The 19,251-nt window shown below is 37.0% G+C and overlaps 1 protein-coding gene across 1 annotated transcript in view; it reads right to left on the bottom strand.

Moving 5' to 3' along the window:
- The window catches only part of AGMO (alkylglycerol monooxygenase), a 190,525-nt gene that overhangs the window by 100,602 nt on the left and 70,672 nt on the right, over positions 1-19,251 (bottom strand). Inside the window, exons 4-5 of the mRNA XM_017836706.1 lie at positions 10,849-10,952; positions 4,792-4,887 (exon numbers count right to left, since the gene is read on the bottom strand). Of these exons, the coding sequence (XP_017692195.1) occupies positions 4,792-4,887; positions 10,849-10,952 (200 nt within the window). The remainder of the gene's footprint in view (positions 1-4,791; positions 4,888-10,848; positions 10,953-19,251) is intronic.

Genomic DNA, 19,251 nt, shown 5'->3' with positions numbered 1-19,251 from the left:
AATTACTACCATCAGGGATTGGATCAGTTGATACTTTCCAAATACAATTTGACATCTCATAAAAATTACAGCTAAACCAACAGAAACTAATTTCTGTTTTTCACAGGTGTCTATCAGGTTATAAACACACCTAACTTATTGGTTGTAATAAATGCATAATGGAAGGATATAGTCTAATATAAGCCATAGAACTTCCGAATCACCTGTGAAAATAAACTGAAATGCAGTATTTCTGCCTGTCAGTAACAGTCCTTAAACATTTAGTGGCTTTTGAAAAATTAGAATTTTAGTGCTCTTTGACTGAAGTTTTTTTTTCATTCCCCTATGATCTAGATGAGAATGGTCTGTCTGGTCATAGAAATGTTTCTCCCGGACTAGAGGCAGATCTTCTGACTTATTCCATTGATCTAAACAGTATTGGATAGAACCAAAAATTGTTTTTTTTCTTGATTTATTGAGATCACAGAACTATAGAAGCATTTAGGCTGGAAAAGAACTCTAAGATCAAGTGAATCATTAACCCAGAACTGCCAAATGTTTTCCTCAGTTGCTTTTGGGTTGATTTTTTTTTTTCATTTTTCATTTAAATAAACAATTAGGAGTTTATTTCAATACCTTGATGCTACTCAGAGATTTTCAGAAAATCTTTGGAAAAATTCTGACATAATTTCAGATTGCCATGCACATGGTGCAATAATCACACAATCATAGAATCATTAAAGTTGGAAAACACCTCCAAGATCATCAGGTCCAACCTTTGACCAAACACTACCATGTCACTAAACCACAGCACTAAGTGCCATGTCCAGTCATTTCTTGAATATTTCCAGAGATGGTGACTCCACCACTTCCCTGAGCAGTCCATTCCAACGCTTAATCACCCTTTCAGTGAAGAAATTCTTTATGACTTCCAGCCTGACTCTCCCCTGGCACAGCTTCAGGCTACTTACTCTTGTCCTCTTGCTGGTTGCCTGGGAGAAGAAAATGACTTCCACCTGGCTACAACCTACACTCAGGAAGTTGTAGAGACTGATAAGGTCTCCCCTCAGCCTCCTTTTTTCCAGGTTAAACAACCCCAGCTCCTGCAGCTTCTCCTCACAGGACTTACTTATAGACCCTTCACCAGCTCTGTTGCCCTTCTCTGGACTTGCTCCAGCACCTCAATGACATTCTTGCAGTGAGGGGCCAAGAACTGGACACAGAATTCGAGGTGAGGCCTCACCAGTGCCGAGTAGAGAGGTACAATCATTGCCCTGGTCCTGCTGGCCACAATATTGCTGATACAAGCCAGGATGCCATTGGCCTTCTTGGCCACCTGGGCACACTGCTGGCTCACATTCAGCAGCTGTTGACCAGCATCCCATATTCTTCTCTGCTCAGCAGTTTTCCAGCCACTCTTCCCCTTAGGCTGTAGCACTGCATGGGGTTGTTGTGAACAAAGTGCAGGACCTGCCACTTGGCCTTGAATCTCATGTCTCTGGCCTTTGGCCCATACATCCAGAATGCACAGAAGCAGTGAAAAAAAAAAAAGTAGACTTCCGATAACAAAAATTCTTGTAATGGGACAATATAGTTAAACACAAGTGCGTAATGTTAATCATAAAGTTGTGTTTTCGCTCTAGCATACCCAGCTTTTCTTGATTAATTTCAGATATGCCTTTCCTTTATCAATAGTTCGTTCTAATAATAAGAAATAATAAAAGATTCCAGCACCACAAGAATGGTACAGTACAGTTTTTATATAAGATTTATAGCGTTTGAAATGCTGCACTATTTTATACAAAAGGACAAAAGCTAACACATGTCAAGTATGTAGGAAATACAGAAGTCTAAATGAGATAGAACCAGAGTGTACTTTTGGTCTTCATGATACTGTAGTCGGAGAATACACGACTCACTTAGGATAAGATAAAATAAAATAGATCATGTCTGATCTGCTCATAGGAAAGCTGGAAAAAATCTAACATAACAAATACTGAGAAAAGTCAAAGTTATAACACAGGAAACATCTCTTAACACTACTTGAAACAACATTGGACACATGTAAAATTTAAGTAGGAAAGATAGAAAAATATCAGAGATCATATTTGGCTTTAAACTTTTGGTCTAGGCTGAAACATGGCACAGAAAATTTCAGCACAGTATGATCATTCTTTTGTAATTACTGAATTCAATGTAAATGACTCCCAAAACAAAACATCTTCCCTTAGAAACTTTCACATTTCACTCTTTCCCATTAGTTAAATATCATGTGGGGTTTTTTTCTATAAACACTAAATTGTGAATGCCCTTTCTTAAACTTTTCAGTTCTAAGCAAAAAAAAAAAGTCATCTATTAAAGAAAAAAAAAGAGATTTTTTTCCCTGTATCTTAATAGATTTTATTTTCCTCAAGGAGAAAGATATACAATCAAAAGTTGTAAAGTGACAATTTCCAAACATATTTGACTAGTTAATGTGGGCCAAATTATATCGAAAGAACCATATATACTGATGAAAAAGCATTAGAAATCTGAGGAAAAACTCAACATTTCTTACCAATTGCTCCTTCATTTTAGAAGCAAACTGTTATATCTTGCACGGCAGAATGGACATAATAAAGCCTATGTCCCTTAGGCCCTAGTGATATGTACCGTCATGCTGTAATAGCACCCACCATGGGCTCCCAGAGGACACCAGAGCTGCTGGGGGATGATGAATATCTGCTCTCAGAGCAAGAGCTAGTAGCAGTTACTGAGACAGGATACTGTTTTTCATAGAACCCCAGGTCTGCAGCCCCCAAAAAAACTCATATGTTTGGAAACAGATGGAAACTGAGACTTGCAGAAAAAATTTTCTTATTAACATAATCTGTGTAAAATAATTAGAACCATTAAAATTCACAAAAGGACTGCAAGAAAAAAATATTAGAGATGACACAGCTATAAACAGTTAAATTTGAATAGTTTTTGCAAAGAAAATCCAAAATAAAGATGAAGCATCATATTAATTTCACCAAAAATATTGGGTAACATAAACCTGCATGGCTGCTACCATTTCCCTTCTTTTCCTTACTCTTTTCTGTCAATCCCTTGCCCTTGAGAGCAGGAAATCTGCTAATACATGGTGTAACCCTATTTCTATTTTGACATCATATTTGACCTTACAGCATGACTTCAACATATTTCAACTCATTTCAGCTGCGCTAAAAAATCAACAATATCAACACTAAGCAAAGTCCTATGAGTGGATCAACTGGATCAGTACAAAAGATCCATTGTTTTTCTACTGGCACAATAATTTAATAGTAAGGAGTGCTTATCTTTTCATTGAGACTGAAATTCATTCTTGTTTAGACTAGTGTCTAAACTTGGCACATTGCACATATGCTATGGAAATTCCTTTTAAGCCCTATGAAGGATTTAGCGCTTTAGAGGGATGTAGGCAATTTATAAGCATCTGAAATTCACTTTAGAAACTTTAGACGTCCACTGTGGCACCAGTGCTGAGAGTCATTGAGTTACTGTTATGCAGCAGAATGTTAGAAACCTCATAGCCAAGGAAGAGATGGCTTCAAACAGCAAAGGCATAGATGAGGCATATTACATTTTTCTCAGTGGCAAAACACACTAAAGTAATTTGTGAAACCTAAAGTATGAGCAAAGAAACTTTACTACTATGTGATTCATACTAGTAGTTTCAAAAAGTGCTTGAATTTGTTCAAAACATTTTAAAAATTTTAACTGTATATTGCTTGAGTTTATGCCAGTTCTGGTGATTGTGAAATTTTATCATAAGCCTGCCCTATTCAATTGGTATTGCAGAGCATCAGAAATGTTAATGATTTTAGAAATGTGTCCAACAGAAGTGAAATATCATCAACCAAAGTTTGGTATTGGTTCACTAAAACTATCTTTTTTATTTTTTGGTTAATCCTTTTTTTTAAGGTAACAGACAGAAAGTATAAAAGAAAAAACTGTAATTTAAACAACACAATCACCTAAAATAGCAAATAAAGAAAATAAAATTACTTTCCCAAAGAACTGTCCTACAAATCACATCATGAACCTAGAGGGGGAAAAGGCTCTGTATGGGCAGAATAATCAAAGAAGTAAGTGTTGTAAAAATAATTAGCCCGCAGCCCACTCGGGGCTACTGAGAAATACGCTACTGACCTATAACATGGAATACCTTTAAACACCTCTACTGTAATGCAAGGAAGAAGGCAAAGGCTGTTGAACTACCTGAGAAGTCTTGGAACTACCTATTAATTACAGTGGGTTATTAACTGTATATGTGCTTAAACTAGATATGGTCTACACACTCACAAAACACAAATAAAGTGGTAGAGTCATAAACAAATAGCCATCAAATAATCAAAGAGCATTTTTCATCTGAGAATTACTAGTGCTAAGAAAGAAACAATATCTGACTTTAGTTGCAGCTCTAAATGATCTTTAAGAAGCACTGGCATTTGGATATTTTTCCCTAAAATATTTATCTTAGAAATTGAAATCAGTTTCAGTATCTGCCAAAAATGTTTAATAAGCTGCAAGATAGGAAAATATACTATTAAAATAGCAAAAAGTTTTGATTCCTCACAGTTACTTTTAAATCTAATTGGGACCAACTGGCCTCATTGCTTCTTATAAACTTAGCAATATATATTCAGAAAAAGAAATAAAAATGAACAGATGTTTCTCCTTAAAGAAATCAGACAAAGATTTTTCTTACACAATAAATCAGCTGCTAGTGGATTTCCAGGACACTGCTCCAGGCTAACTGTTTAGGTATGGCTTAAAAACCTGGTTTACCTCTGTGTGTATCCAAAACTGGTAAAGTAGATTAAACTGTAAATGAACAGCAAACACCGAAGGGGGAATGAAAAGAGCCATGGGCAAGTTGAACATCTGAAAAACAAGAAAAAAATCATATATTAGATATATAATTCTAAAGTCATGATAACATAATGAAGTACTACCTCAGGAGCGCAAAGCACTGCACGATATACTTGCTTCTTCTAATATGTCCTTAATGTAGAAATTACACAGCATACATAGATACTGATCATTATACTACTACTAGATGTGCTACAGCAAATGAGACATAAATTGATCCAAAAGTGGTTTCCCAAAAGTCATACTGAGCAAGTAGAAAAATCAAGACAAGAACTCATAAATCCTGATATTAGATGTTTATTCTGTGTATTACATGGAGCAGACAGCATCATATCCTTGACATGAAGGGTTCACTTAAAGGGGAGAATTATCATAGAGTGATAATTCAAGGTGTGATTATCACAGAGTAATAATTCAAGGTGTGAATTTATAACACCACAGTTTTAACATCCAAACTCCCTACATGAACACCATAAGGGTAAGGCCACTTACTTGGCTTTCCAAGTTAATTATAAATTCTCACCCTAACTTTCCTATGGCATCTCCATTAAAGTCTGAGTCCTAAAACATGCTAGCATGAAAACAGTATCAGAAAACTTCTTACTTAGGAAACACTCTGGTATCTTACATACAGAGTAAGTCACAGGAATTCCAGAATTAATTGTTTAACTGGTTGAGCAATAGAATAAAACTTCCGAGACCCCCATACATTAAAAGTCAATCTGCTTCCTTCAGAAAAAGGCTTATATTTTTCTTTTCCCTTGTACCTGACATTGTATTGTATCACCTGCAATTAAAATTTAATTCTTCTCTAAAACAGAGATTTTTTCCTAAACCAAACAGTAGCAGAAATATCTTTAAAACTTTAAATCTCTTTAGCACTCAGGGAAAATCTTTGCAGCAGACAAGAGATCCATGTGAAACATGGAAAAATTAGCAAAATCTGTTTCCAAATTCCTATTGTCCTTTTCACTAAAATCAAAACTTTAAACATCAGCGAAAGCAGTCTGATAGCCATGACAGGCCTCCTGAACCAGGAATTCCTTTAGTGTAGGTCTGGACATAGCATTTAAAGACAATATTCTCTCAGTTTTAGCTGAAAGGTCTACTCAATAGGTAGATGTCCCACTGAGGCTCTGAAACAACTGCCCCCCATCCCTGTGATGTAACTGATGCTCTCAAGGAAGTCACCACAGTCATATCTCACTGTGATGAACCAAGAAGGACTAAGGCCCTCAAATCTCAGTTTAGTCTGCTGGCTTCAACACCAGACAAGGGCTGAAGCACTAGGAAAAAACCCTATAGACTTTGCAGGATCATCTGGCACGGTTGGGACAGCTGTGATTTCAAAAACTACACTCAAAGACTTCACGGATCACAGCTGCCCCACAAATGACACATGGGGTGTTTCTGGCTGAATGTCTTGGAAGTTGTTTTCCAAGACTTAAAGGAATTAAAAGGTAATAGAAGAATACTGAGCTTCTGGAACTTAGGAGAAATAAAGTAAACAGTTATTTTGTTTTAATCACTCTGATCCTCAAAGGCTGATTTGTTTGCCTAGCATTTATAAAACAAAAAAGGAAGCAAACTATACTTGGAAAATGAAATTTGGGCATTCAATCCATAAGAATCACTCAGCCTAAGCAAACTCACAAAAAAACCCACAGCAACTCTTATCTAGGGTGGGAGCTGGTAAATGCCATCGGGGGGGGGCATTTAGGCATGAAATTCTGGAGTAGAGGTCAGCATAAGACGTATATAAGAATTAAAAAACACAGATCAGACTGACTTGTGCAGAAGAGTACTAAACAGAAGAGTGACTTTAAAATCCACAAATCTCCATGCTCTTAAACAGAAATGTAGTGCAAGCTTCCCAATACTTCAAAAGAAATGCTCTAAACACTGGTATGAAGTCAATCTCTTTTCTGAGTTCCTTCTTCCTCCTTCCTTTAACCTGGACCACCTCAGTAATTAATTGCTAAAAGATATAAAAAAAAAACCACTGAGAGATATTTGTCCCACAACAATCAGAGGGTTGGCATATTTTTTCTCAAAGGTTATCTTACATAGAAGACAACACAGCAGGACACACAGCCACATTTTTGTAAAGCTACTTCAGTTTTCTCCTATTATTGATTGTACCAGTGTAATGGCATGATAACATCAGGAATTTTTTTTTAAAGGAATGGAGAGGACATTGATTTAAAAAGGAAAAAAAAAAAACCCCCACACACAAAAAAAACCCAGATGTTTTTCAGATTATACATGGAAGTGGTTGCAGGATTGAAAGCAGGGTTAAAAAACTATGCACTTTTCCCCTAAAAATATCAGAGGCAATTTGGTGGTATTTGCACATGATTCAGAGGAGAAAGTAGGATCATCTTCATATTTATTTTCTAACCTGCTTTTCACTAGAATTTCCCTGCTAAGTCATGAGATGAAGGAAATTTTATGTAAATCTACAGGTAAATTTGAGATTGACAAAGGAGTATGCTTTCCTAACTGCCTCACATTTCTTTGCAATATAAGCTTTATTTTTCACAGAACGGATTACAAAGATCATTTACAGAAGTGCAACCCTTAGAGAGGAATGAAAACCATACAAAGATTCATTTCTACTATTTGTGGTTCCACTGAAACAAGATCAATGTCAGAAAAAAAGAAATCATTAAATAGTTTTTCCCTGGAAATGCCAATTCACCAAATCAAAACATTTCATGAGAATGTACCAACTTTCACTAATCGGTAGAGGAAAAGCTTTCCTGGCTCCAAGATGGAATTTTGGGTCAAAACTGCAGAAAAACGTTTATTACACTCACAGATCTTTTCCAAGTTGCGGATTCAGCAGCAGACATTGAGAAAGTGCCACAATAGTTGACTGGAAAGGCACCCAGTGAGAGTGGAGAGGAATTTTTCATGTGGAGCTGCCGCACTGCAGCTCTGCCTCCACGCCAAAGGCATTGCCCCTTTGGAAGAGTGAATGTCCACTGCACACTCTCCGGTGGGGGCATCTCTACCTTTCTCCCTTTTATTTGTAAGTAAAAGCTTTTTAATGCTTCCACTACAGAAAGGGAAAGAATTGAAACTCCTGAGGTTTAGCAGGATTGCTGAGCTTCCTGCGCCAAGCCCCTCCACTTCCACGCTGGGTCTCTGGGGCCACCTGCCGATGCAGCCACGGAGGGTCTGCAGGGTGGGGGGGGCTGCAGGACCGCTGCCAAGAACTAGTTTGTGTGGGCATGAACTTGTGTGAGGAATCTGCAGGAGTTAAAGGCAAGGATAAAAAAACCCCACATCCCTTGCAGTCCTGACAGACTCCTCGGTAGACAAGTGAATTTCTGACTGCTGAAAAGAACTGCGTTACCTCTTCCCTTTCCAGATTTATATATAGATGTTTCCCCTGCTTTTATATCAAGGCATTATTCAACCCTTTATCTAAATGTATAGTCTAAAGCTATCAAATTATTATGGATCTAATATGTGCAATTAAATCTTACCCTTGGAGGAAAGTTGAGAACTGGTACTCAAAGCATTAAATCAGAGTTTTCAAGGTGCATGTGCAAATCTCTCCTTTCACAACTGCACTTTGACTGTTTCATCATGTATATATTCATTTATATAGCATTATCTTGCATTAGTTTGCTATTTTCTTCTTAAAAAATAATATATATTTTTTCTATGTCTTTTTCCCACAACATGGGCTTCAACACAATCTTTTAATCTTCACAGTAGATTTGCTTCTCTATAGCCCCTCCACTGGAGAAAAAGAAACACTGTGTATGCAAAATGAAGCACTGCACATTTGGTTCCAAATTCAGGAGTACATCTCACACCACTGATTGTCAAGCACATTTTGCAATTCTCTTTCACTTCACATCTTTTCTATCAGTTTGAGCACAACCCACATAGATTAATATGCTGATTTATTTATCTTACAATGTTTAACTTAAAACACTACAGAGCTGGCAGCAGAACAGTCCCACTATCCCACACCCTCCACCACAACTTTCTCACAGCCTCCACAAAACTGAATGTCAAACTGCATTCAACAACATAGTACAATACATATTCAACAACTAGATCACTCTCAGAGAGTAATTAAAGGCTTTGCTGAGTTTCAGCTTCAAGGCAGATCCATTCACGGTATTGGACAAGTCTGGCAATCCAAAAATAGCAGTTCAGTAAGAATTAGCAAGAACTGTGATCATGCACAGTAAGGTTTTGCTGGAAGAAAACTGGCATATGTCTCAAAAGTTCTGGGAGAAGCAAAAACAGTGTTTACACTAACCACATGTTTTGGCTAATACAAAATATTTGGTGAAAAAAAACACTGCACACAAAAGTACAATGTATTCCTAGGCTTATTTCCTTAGCACAAAGCAAATGAGTTTTCAGTGCACATATATTATTTGCCAAGTGCCACCAGTGTGGTCCTGAGGACGGTCTTTGGAATTCAAGGTGGCCAGACATCTTGGTCTTCCTGAATATTTTATGCTTTCTGAGCTATCATCCTCAAAATCATGCAGGCAGACAAAGTGCTCATGCACCCATCCATATGTACACAAGGCCTTTTGTCTTTTTTTGAATTACTGTTTTTGTTAAGCATTTGCACATATGGTCCCAAATGGTAAATGGCCAAAGGTTAAATCTTTAACATAGCAGTATTTAAAGAGGAAGCAGAGTTGTCACAAACATGCATCCCTTCCACTCTTGTTCACTACAGTAATTTCAATTTTAGGTACTCTCACTAACATCAGATGATTATTTACTAAATAAGTAAACAACAAGCATTTATATAAAAGACTTTAAGAAACAAATCTAAAAAATACTACTGCTTCACGATTTTCAGAAGAACTAGCCATTTTCTTGTAACCTAGTACTTTTAACTAATTTAATGATATGCACTGAAAACAGTTACCGAAACAGGCTAAGTCCATGTTCAGTTATGTAAGCATAAATCCAGACTAACTTTACTGAAGTTAAAGGAGTTATACTGGATTTGCATGTGTGAGCACACATTCTTGACTTTGAGTCATTTGCTCACATGCTGGATGTAGAGATTTTCAGAGGACTGTGGGTTTCCTTCACCACCCATATTATGCCTCATTGGTGAGTATATACATGTAAATATATAATTATAGGCATATATTTATATATGCAAATACACAATATTCCTTTTGAAAGCTAATTCTGAAACTTCAAACTTTGAAGTTATTCTTTTTAAATAACAAACAACAACCAGACAAAATACAATCTGAAAAAAAAAACAGTCAAAAGAGAACATGAGAGTGCGACTGAGGAAATCAGCAGTTATCCTGGGCCCAGGATAACTGTATTATGTATTATGTATTATGTATTATGTATTATGTTACATTTATGAATGCATTTGGAAATACATATTTTTAAATCTGTAAATGAATACTCAATTTATATTGCATGTGTACACAGCTCACCATTTCAAATACGTTATATCTGAAATAACACCAGGTAAAAGTAGTGACATACTGCCCTTAAATTCTTAAATAGAGTACTGACACGACATGAATGAGCAGGGACAAATAAATACATCTGCATGTCCAAATCAATTTTTAACAATTATTTCTCTCCCTGATTCTTTCAGTTACACAGACGTATTCTCAAGTAGTTACATTATACTCTGTTCTTTTCCTGTACTTATACACGAATAACTGAATGAAAAAAATTCCCCATTCTACTCATAAAGTTATGAAAATATAAATGCATGTTTATATAATTAGCCTTCTTTAAAGTAAGTACTGTAGAAGTTTTCAAGTTTTTTGTACAAACATTAGTGGATATATTTTAAAGCTTATGATTCTCAGATTCTTCAGTTTCACCTTCTGTGCTTTGATTGTCAAACATCTTTAAATTATGTTTTTCTTTGAAGGAAAATAAACACTATGCTTTCACCTTTACTAAATATTGTTGATACTGTCTGACAAATATTCTGCAACTTACCCAGGAGGTGTATTTCTGCAGTACAGATTGTCTCAAGGCTGTGAATAAGTTGTAATCTTCAGAACTATGGTGTACTTGGTGCGCAGCCCATATTATATTAACCTCTGCAAAACAAATAATTTCTAATGAGGTTTGTACTAGAGAAAAAAAGCAACATTTGTTTCCCAAGGCCTGTTTTCTTAAGCTAAAAGCAACTAAGCCCCCAATTTACACTTTGCTATTTTTCCATATTATAGCAGATAATAAAACCTAACACTCAAAGCTGAGTTTGGGTAGGCTGGGTTACTTGTCTGTCAGTGGACACAAGTCAGTGTGAATTTCATGCTGAGGAAGACGAGGCTGTGACAGGAACTAAAATCATTGTAGGCAGAGCAGAAGGATGTGTGAGATGAGAATTAAATAGCAAAAAAGCCTGAGCTGAGTCCTGATAACACGAATCAATAGGAGCTGTGTTATGGGATTCAGAGAGACAAGGACTGAGGATGCTCTCATGACCACATTTGTTATATTTCAAGACTAGAAGGGGACACAAAATGTTCTAAAAATCTTCTGCATCAAATTTAAACAAATTAACTGGTGTCAGCTTTTATGCTGACATTTTTCTGGAATGCATGAATCTTCAACCCACTTGTACCACAGACCACAAAACACTAATGACAGATGGAAAAACAAGCAGATGGTGCTGGGAACCCTTGACCCAGCCAAAGGAGAAAAGTGGTTCTATTGTTACAGTTAAAAAAAAAGATTGCTAGAATAAGGGCAAAACCAGTGTTAGCCCTGTCTTCTGAAGGCATGACATTTATAATGTGCTGAAGTGAAGAATACTTCAAAATCCTGATTATATTTCAAGGCATTTTCTCATTTAAGTGCAGATCTGGTTGGCCCCTCTGCACTGTATAGTGTAAGTATAGTGATATCTGGCCAGTCTGAAGTGGCAAGACAGACAGACGTTAGGACAAAAATATTCATGGCCATCAGATGTGTACCTTTATCATAGGAAAAGAGAAAGAGATGTGTAGTCAATGCAGCCCAAATAGTGCCTACTTAGCATAAACCTACCTTTAAGATCTCATGTATTTCAAGGGATGAAGTATACACAAAGCTTGATTACAGAAATTACAAGTGGACTGGCTGTCTGCCAGCTGGACACTCCCACTGCCACTGACTTGTTTCACCAGAGCCATTAGAGAAGTGCCTTTGGAGGATATTAGAATCACACTCACAGAACGATCTTATAATGTGTATTTAAAAGTCCTGAAATTGTCTGGTGCCAAGTTTACATCAAATAGTATAGGTCTGGCAATTAACATGCACTTGCAATGTAAAGTAATGCCAAACCCACAACACTTAATGAATCTCAAGGTATCTTCATCATTTCAGGGGACTAGATAGTCTTATCACAGGAGGTAAGTCTTGTGCGCTGCTAGAAACTGAGAATTTTACATCTAATTAATTTTGACAAATTAGTAATTTACATGAAAACATTTCTGAATGTCCTCTAAGTCCTTGAAAATACTTACAGTTGCTGAAGTAAATCTGTAATTTCAACTATAACAAAACACTTAACACTGAATCTGAGAATTCTTTCTTCTTTAAATGTATTTGTTCCTGAAGGAAGAAGTGTTCAGTATATCAAGAATTAATGATATCTCTCCAAAAAAAACTCCAACATCATGTCAGTGCATCTCTGCCTAAGTTCATTAGGAAATTAATTATTCAGGTGAGCTTCAGTATTCAATAATAATTTGTATTTGAAATGTTTCCCAAGACTTCAACAGAAGCTAAATGAGTGAACAAAGCATCTGAAAAGGTGGAGGTTAAAGACCTGTCTCCTTAGTTGTTTTAAAAGCATTTACTTCCTATCACAAACTGTGTGTAACACAAGCCTCCACTCAATGAAGTACAGCTGTTCAAACAGGGTACAGTAACTGGATCTTTCTCCTTTCCCTCAGTCATTTTTCAGCATTATGAGAAGTTCAAGGAAGGGAATCTATGATGATTTTTACAGTCTACTTTCATTGTAGTTAAGGTCAAATGGTTTTCAAAATGAATTACTAAAAAGGCATTTTATTAGGATTCATTTTTCAGTTAAACTGCCTCTTACACTAACAAGTATATGGAATAAGGTAATTGAATATTGGTAAAATGTTAGCCTTTCAGATGTGCAAGTCAGCTTAAATGATCTATCATTCAAAAATATACCACAGGAATATTAGGGACATAAACAAACAATTCTGCCACAAGTAATTTAACTGCTAAAGCTATTTCTGACTTCTGTTACAGCTAAGTGAATTAAATCTTGCTTCTTAATCCTATTCTTGATGACATCAATGGCACAGACTACGTTAAATTACTTTTCAAAATAGGCAAAACTGATGATTGGAAATAATTTTTGTATTAAAAATTTATCTGAAGAAACTGATCATCAATAACTTTTTATTTGAAGCAAAAGAATAACATCATGAAAAAGTGTGAAACAGATCACCCCAAAACTCAGTCTGTAACCATTAGCACATTAAAAATATTACAATCATAATGCCTAGAAGACATCTCTCAAATGCAAGAAACAGACCAAGCATTCTTCAGGGAATACCACTGACTGCTCACCAACTACCCACAACAGAAACGAAATTTTATATGTCTGTAGAAGAGCTGTGGTTTCACTTTTTCATACCTAATGATGATAACTTGAAAGAAAATGATAAAAATTATTTGAAGGATGATGAAATCATAAAAGACTCTCTCACATGTACTTTCTCATATGTATTATTACATAATGACCAATAAAGAGATCAAGATAGATACAGACAATTCCAACACAGATTTAAAAAAAAAAAAAATCAATGTAGAAAATAGGAAGTATTACCGAATTTTATAGAACTCTCCAGTCAAATTCTACTGTGAGGCCACAGAAAAAAATTAGGTGATGGAATTAGAGAAGCCACCAAGACAATGCTTTAATCGAATTTTTGTTGTTTCATGATTCAAACTTGATTGGTAAATACAATTTAAAAAACAGATAACCACAATACAGTTATGCACAAACCTCCTATTTTTAATTCAGGAGAGTGAACATCAAGAATCATAGGATAATTCGGGCTAGAGAGAAACACAGGAAGTCTCTAGTCTAACCTCCTACTCACAACAGGATCAGCTTTAAGTTCCTGAGTACTACACCCAGATGGTCTCAGAAAACTTCTGCATCTTCTGCTGTTATGAAGAACTATAACTGAAGATAAAAGTGGCATTTCCTTTTCATGTAGTTGTGAGGAAAGTTATACAAATCATAACCCAGCACAGCGAGGACCTCCTTTCCTTGTGTGGTGTTCCCCAGATTCCTGTTACCAGATGGAGACCTGACGAACTATTTGCATCTTGCTACTGGAGTTAATTGTTGTTTCATACATTATTATTCTTACCATTGTAGTGGTTTTTTCCATCTCCCAATTTAAACTGTAAAAGAATTAGTATGTAATCACAATGGAGAATAAATGAGGCCATGTAGCTTGGTGAGGAAGGAAGGAAAATTGGTGCTACACAGAAATTTCTCGATGATGGACAGGCCCTCAGTTTTTACCCTAGCCTTTTCAGTCTCTATGAAGTTGTCTCAGAGTCAGACTGGCAGTTGGTAAAATCAGTGGGCTCCAAGCAGTTGAGAGATTTGTATCTTTAAACTAATTCTAAAAGGAAAAGAAGATTTGTCATTTTAGCGTTAGTTCAATATATGAATTCTGTTGTTATAGGAAAGAAAATAAGAAGCTGAGGGAAGTGGTCTGAAGAAGCAGAGGCTTTGAGAGAACTTAACAGTAGCCTTGTAGCACTGGCTATCAAGAAGCTTGAGCCAGGCTTTTTGGAGCAGTCCACTTTTCTGAGTTTTCCTAAATGAAGGTAGATTATTGATGTTAGTCTCCTTTTTCTTCCTTCCCTCCTCCTCCTAACTAATAAATAAAATGTAATGTTTCCCACACTTTCACAATCATAGTGGTAAGGCAACCTATGATTTTACTTAGCCTTTTTTTTTATTTATTTCAAATTACTTTTTCATTACTTCTCAAGTCCCTTTCTATGAGTCTCTAATACAGATCCAATGCCTGGGCCATATTTCACTACTTCTGAAGTATTTCCTTCGTGGTAGTAGAAAATGGTCATCATGCACATAAGATTCCTCTTTAAGAATGCATAGTAGAGAGAGGTCAAAATGAGACTTTTTTTTTGTTAATTTCTGTAATTATAAGTAATTCGAACAGCCCAATACATTTTGGTTAACAAGAGAGAAAATGTATGCCAAAGAAACCCTGTAGTCATTTCAAAGAGTGATGTCAACGAAAACAGCCATTTTACAAAATCCTCAAAATCAGTAAAATGGTAAAGGTTGGATGGATCTTGAGTGAATAAAAAAGATTAGATAAGACCTTTTAATTAAAATATGTGGTTTCTCTGCATACAGCCTTATAAGACCTGGCACTAAAGTAATATGGAAAAAAATACAGATGAATTATGTAAAGTTTCCATTCTCTTTCAGTCAATACTGACTGTACCTAGGAGAACAGGTGAAAGTTTCCCTTCGGTACCTACTTAAATTTAAACAGAGCCTTTGCTATGCTTGCTATCTTTTACAAGACTAGATACCTTTAGCATTCAGTGAGGAATGGAACTACAATTTATCTAGCCAGAAACTTAAAAGACAGCAAAATTACATTTACTAAGCTATGGATTACCACATTACACTGAAGTCCACAAAGCCAAGTACATGGCAAAGAACCCCCTTGTCCATGGTGTGGTTCCCACTGACCTAATCTGCTGCTTCTTACAGCAGCTGTAACCTGTAGGGTTACAAGCAGAAAAGGAATTATCTCATGAGTCTACTTCTCTCCAGTCAGAATTAGTAGAAACCCCAGGACCACCAAGGAAAGGAAAATGGCGTAGAAGCTAAATTTTTCAGTCATTCCTTTTCTATGCATTTCAACTGTTCCTATAAAGATAAAACAGTGAAAAATACATAGTTTTAAATAATTTATCTGCTAAGCTATTGGCTTTTCTTATCCACAAAAAACTCCGTCTGATTACTCACGACCCTCCTGCCTTGTTCTAATTGATTTGTTCATAGAATCACTGAATTCCCTGAGTTGGAAGGGACCCACAAGGATCATCAAGTCCAATTCCTGGCCCTGCACAGAACAGCCCCCAGAGTCACACCATGTGCCTGAGAGCATCGTTCAAATGCTTCTTGAACTCCGTCAGGCTTGGTGCTGGGACCACTTCCCTGGGGAGCCTGTTCCAATGCCCGACCACCTTCTGGGTAAAGCAGCTTTCCTAATAGCCAATCTAAATCTTCCCTGACACAGCTTCATACCATTCCCTCAGGTCCTGTCACTGATCTCACCACAGAGAAGGGATCAGTGCCTGCCCCTCCTCTTCCCCTCATGAGGAATTTGTAGACTGTGATGTCTCCCTTAAACCTCCTCTTCTCCAGGCTGAACAAGCCAAGTGACCTCAGCTCCTCATATGGCTTCCCCTCTAGGCTGTTTACTATCTTTGAAGCTCTCCTTTGGACACTTTCTGATAGCTTAATATCTTTCTTACACTGCAGTGACCAAACTGCACACAATATTCAAAGTGAGGCCACCCCAGTGCAGAGCAGAGCGGGACAATCACCTCCCTCAACCAGCTGGTGATGCTTTGCCTGATGCACCCTAGAACACGGTTGGCCCTCCTGGTTGCCAGGGCACTTCAGACTCATGTTCAACTTGCTGTTGACCAGGAGCCCCAGATCCAGTTCCAGCTTCTTATTACCCAGTCTGTACATACATCCAAGGTTGTTCAGTTCCAGGTGCAGAATCCAGCACTTGTCTTTGTTTAACTTCATGTGCGTGGTGATTGCCAAGCCCTCTAACTTGTCTAGGTCTCTCTGCAGGGCCTCTCTGCCTTCGAGGGAGTCAACAGCTTCTCCCAATTTAGTGTTCAGTTGATGCTTTTTAAGAATTTGAATAAATCTCTTCTCATGTAGAGCTTTTTCACAGAATCTCATTCCCTGATGGATTCTACACTTGCACTGGGTGAACAAACACTGAGATAGAGCACCATCTAAACTTTGTTACTGGAAAGGACAATTACCAGATTTTTTTTTTAATAAAAGTTGGCTAAAAACTGTATTTTGGGACCCAGAGTGGATGCCTTTATTAAAATTCCAAAGTAACCCTAGATTCCGTTCTACCTCGCAGTAAAAACAGAAATCTACCTACACAAATTAGTTATAATCTCCACAACAGAAGTAGATATGATCTGTATGCAACCCTCCTGTTCAGTCTGTAGCCCCTCTTTTGTGAGTCTTCTGAGACAATTTTGCTTTATGTTTTTTGTTTTAGTGTTGTTCAGTCAGAGTTGCAGGATAGGTGGTTTGCCAGAAGGCTTTGCTTCCTGCTTATTAGAAATATAATTCTTTAGGAAAAATTCTTTCCTCAGTTACGTTAGTAGAGCTGTGCGGGTTTAATGAGACCAGGATTAGATCCAAGGAATTTATCTGGAAGGCTCTGTTATATACCACACACTAAGAAGTATGTATACAGGGAAATGTACATCTTTTTTTGCTTTGTTTTGGTTTTTTGTGTGTTTTTTTTTTAATAAGACACATTTTTCTTACATTGTGGCGTTGGCTAAAGTGAGTGTTAGCGGTTTGTATTCTCAAGATGATCACATATGTAAATCAAAAGACTGGCTGTAAGGAGATCTGAGTTCAAGTGGTGAATTAAATTTGATTCACTATAGACCTTCCAACAATTTTCTTAACTTTCTTCTTCTTTTTACTGAGAAGCACGTATCAGTGCATGTCCTTGACAGAGACCAGTTCTCAAAATTTCGGAAGTAGGAGTTCCACCACTGTTTGAAATACATTAGCCATTGCTCACAGAGCAATTGGTGTGTCAGCAGAAATGAACAACTCAGAAGCATCTTTTAAGCCTCAGTATTATCTAGTCTTCTTTGGTTATTTTGCAATGAAATATATATTGCACTACCCAGGTAATGCCAGGATAGGCAATAATACAGCATGTCACAAAGCCAGTGTCAAGGAGAAAATAATGCTACCATGAGACACTCGGCATCCTACATAATCATAATCCAGCAGTTTAATTAGGAGATTTCTTTGGCATTCAGCATGTGATTCATCTGTGCTCCAAGACGTGATTTTCTGAGCTTTGTTCAGGACTATCTCTGTTTTTCAGCCCTCTTCTTACGTTACTGTATGCAGTCAGCAAACTATTTAGTGAGTGGGCTAACTTGTGATCAAGTAATACATGGTATATGCTCCCATGTCTTAAAAGCCAAAATTTGGAGAAACCTTCTACAAAACCTCCCTCCAGAATCTGTGCACAAGCCAAAACCTCCTGCTTGATCTGCTGCCATACCATTTGAAAACACAAATCTGCTCCCACACAAAAAAATCCACAATAAGATCTGCAAAACTTAAGTTGCAGAATGGGCTAGGGAAACGTGGGAAGAATCAAGATAAGCCGAAGTATTACATATATGCTACCCAGAACAAACAACAGGCCAGATCATATCCCCTCTTAGCAAGAATCTGGGGGGCTGTGAATTATACTTAGATACACTTCTGAATCTGTAAAATATTTAAGATGTCATGTGGTTAGGAAAGCAGAGCTTGGCCATGTGAAAAATAACAGTCCTTCCAACCTGTACAAGCCCTATGTTTTTTTCCTGGCATCCTCATAAGCAAGGGACATCAATGGAAAGGCTAGAAAAAGCCACAGCATTCCCAAAGACTCTTCCAGTAGGAGCAGTTCTCTTGGAAGCTAAGCTGCACAGACCAAACTTCATGTAGCATAGTTATATCCATGTAAACCAAAGTAAGAATCTCAGTTAATTACATTAGGGTAGTCCTAACTCATGGCCTGTGAGCTTTTCATACAGTTTCCAGGAACTGAACAGTCTCTCTCAATATACACCAGGTAAAACCATAAAGGAATAAAGGTTATCAGGTAAAATTTAGAAATTAATTAACAGTGACTCAATCTCTTAATTCACTCATACTTCTGTCAGAAAATGAATGTGCATTCCTTTGTGTGAAAAGATATTGAGAAGGGAACCAAAGCAATTTTAGCATGCAAATGTTGGATTTGGACACTTCCACAAATAGGAAAAATTCATAAGAAGAAGAAAAACAAAGAAGGAATGAAGTTTTAGTACTGTCTTTATCTGTAAACTCTGAAAGTAGTGGAATTTAGCATGTGTTTCAGTCCACAGCAGGTATCTCACACAAATTCTGCTACACCAACTTGCCTGACCAACCTGTTTTTCACATCTTCCAATTTCAAGTGCTCTAGTTGTTTGGAGTAGCTCTGCAGCTAGTTAAAGCTTTTTTTGCCTGAGCTCTGGATGACCTCTGTA

This window comes from Lepidothrix coronata, unplaced genomic scaffold (genome assembly GCF_001604755.1).
Source record: "Lepidothrix coronata isolate B3197 unplaced genomic scaffold, Lepidothrix_coronata-1.0 Scaffold282, whole genome shotgun sequence".
Lineage (NCBI taxonomy): Eukaryota > Metazoa > Chordata > Aves > Passeriformes > Pipridae > Lepidothrix > Lepidothrix coronata.
Note: the sequence above shows the minus strand (reverse complement) of the source record. Positions and strands in the feature narration are given on the sequence as shown.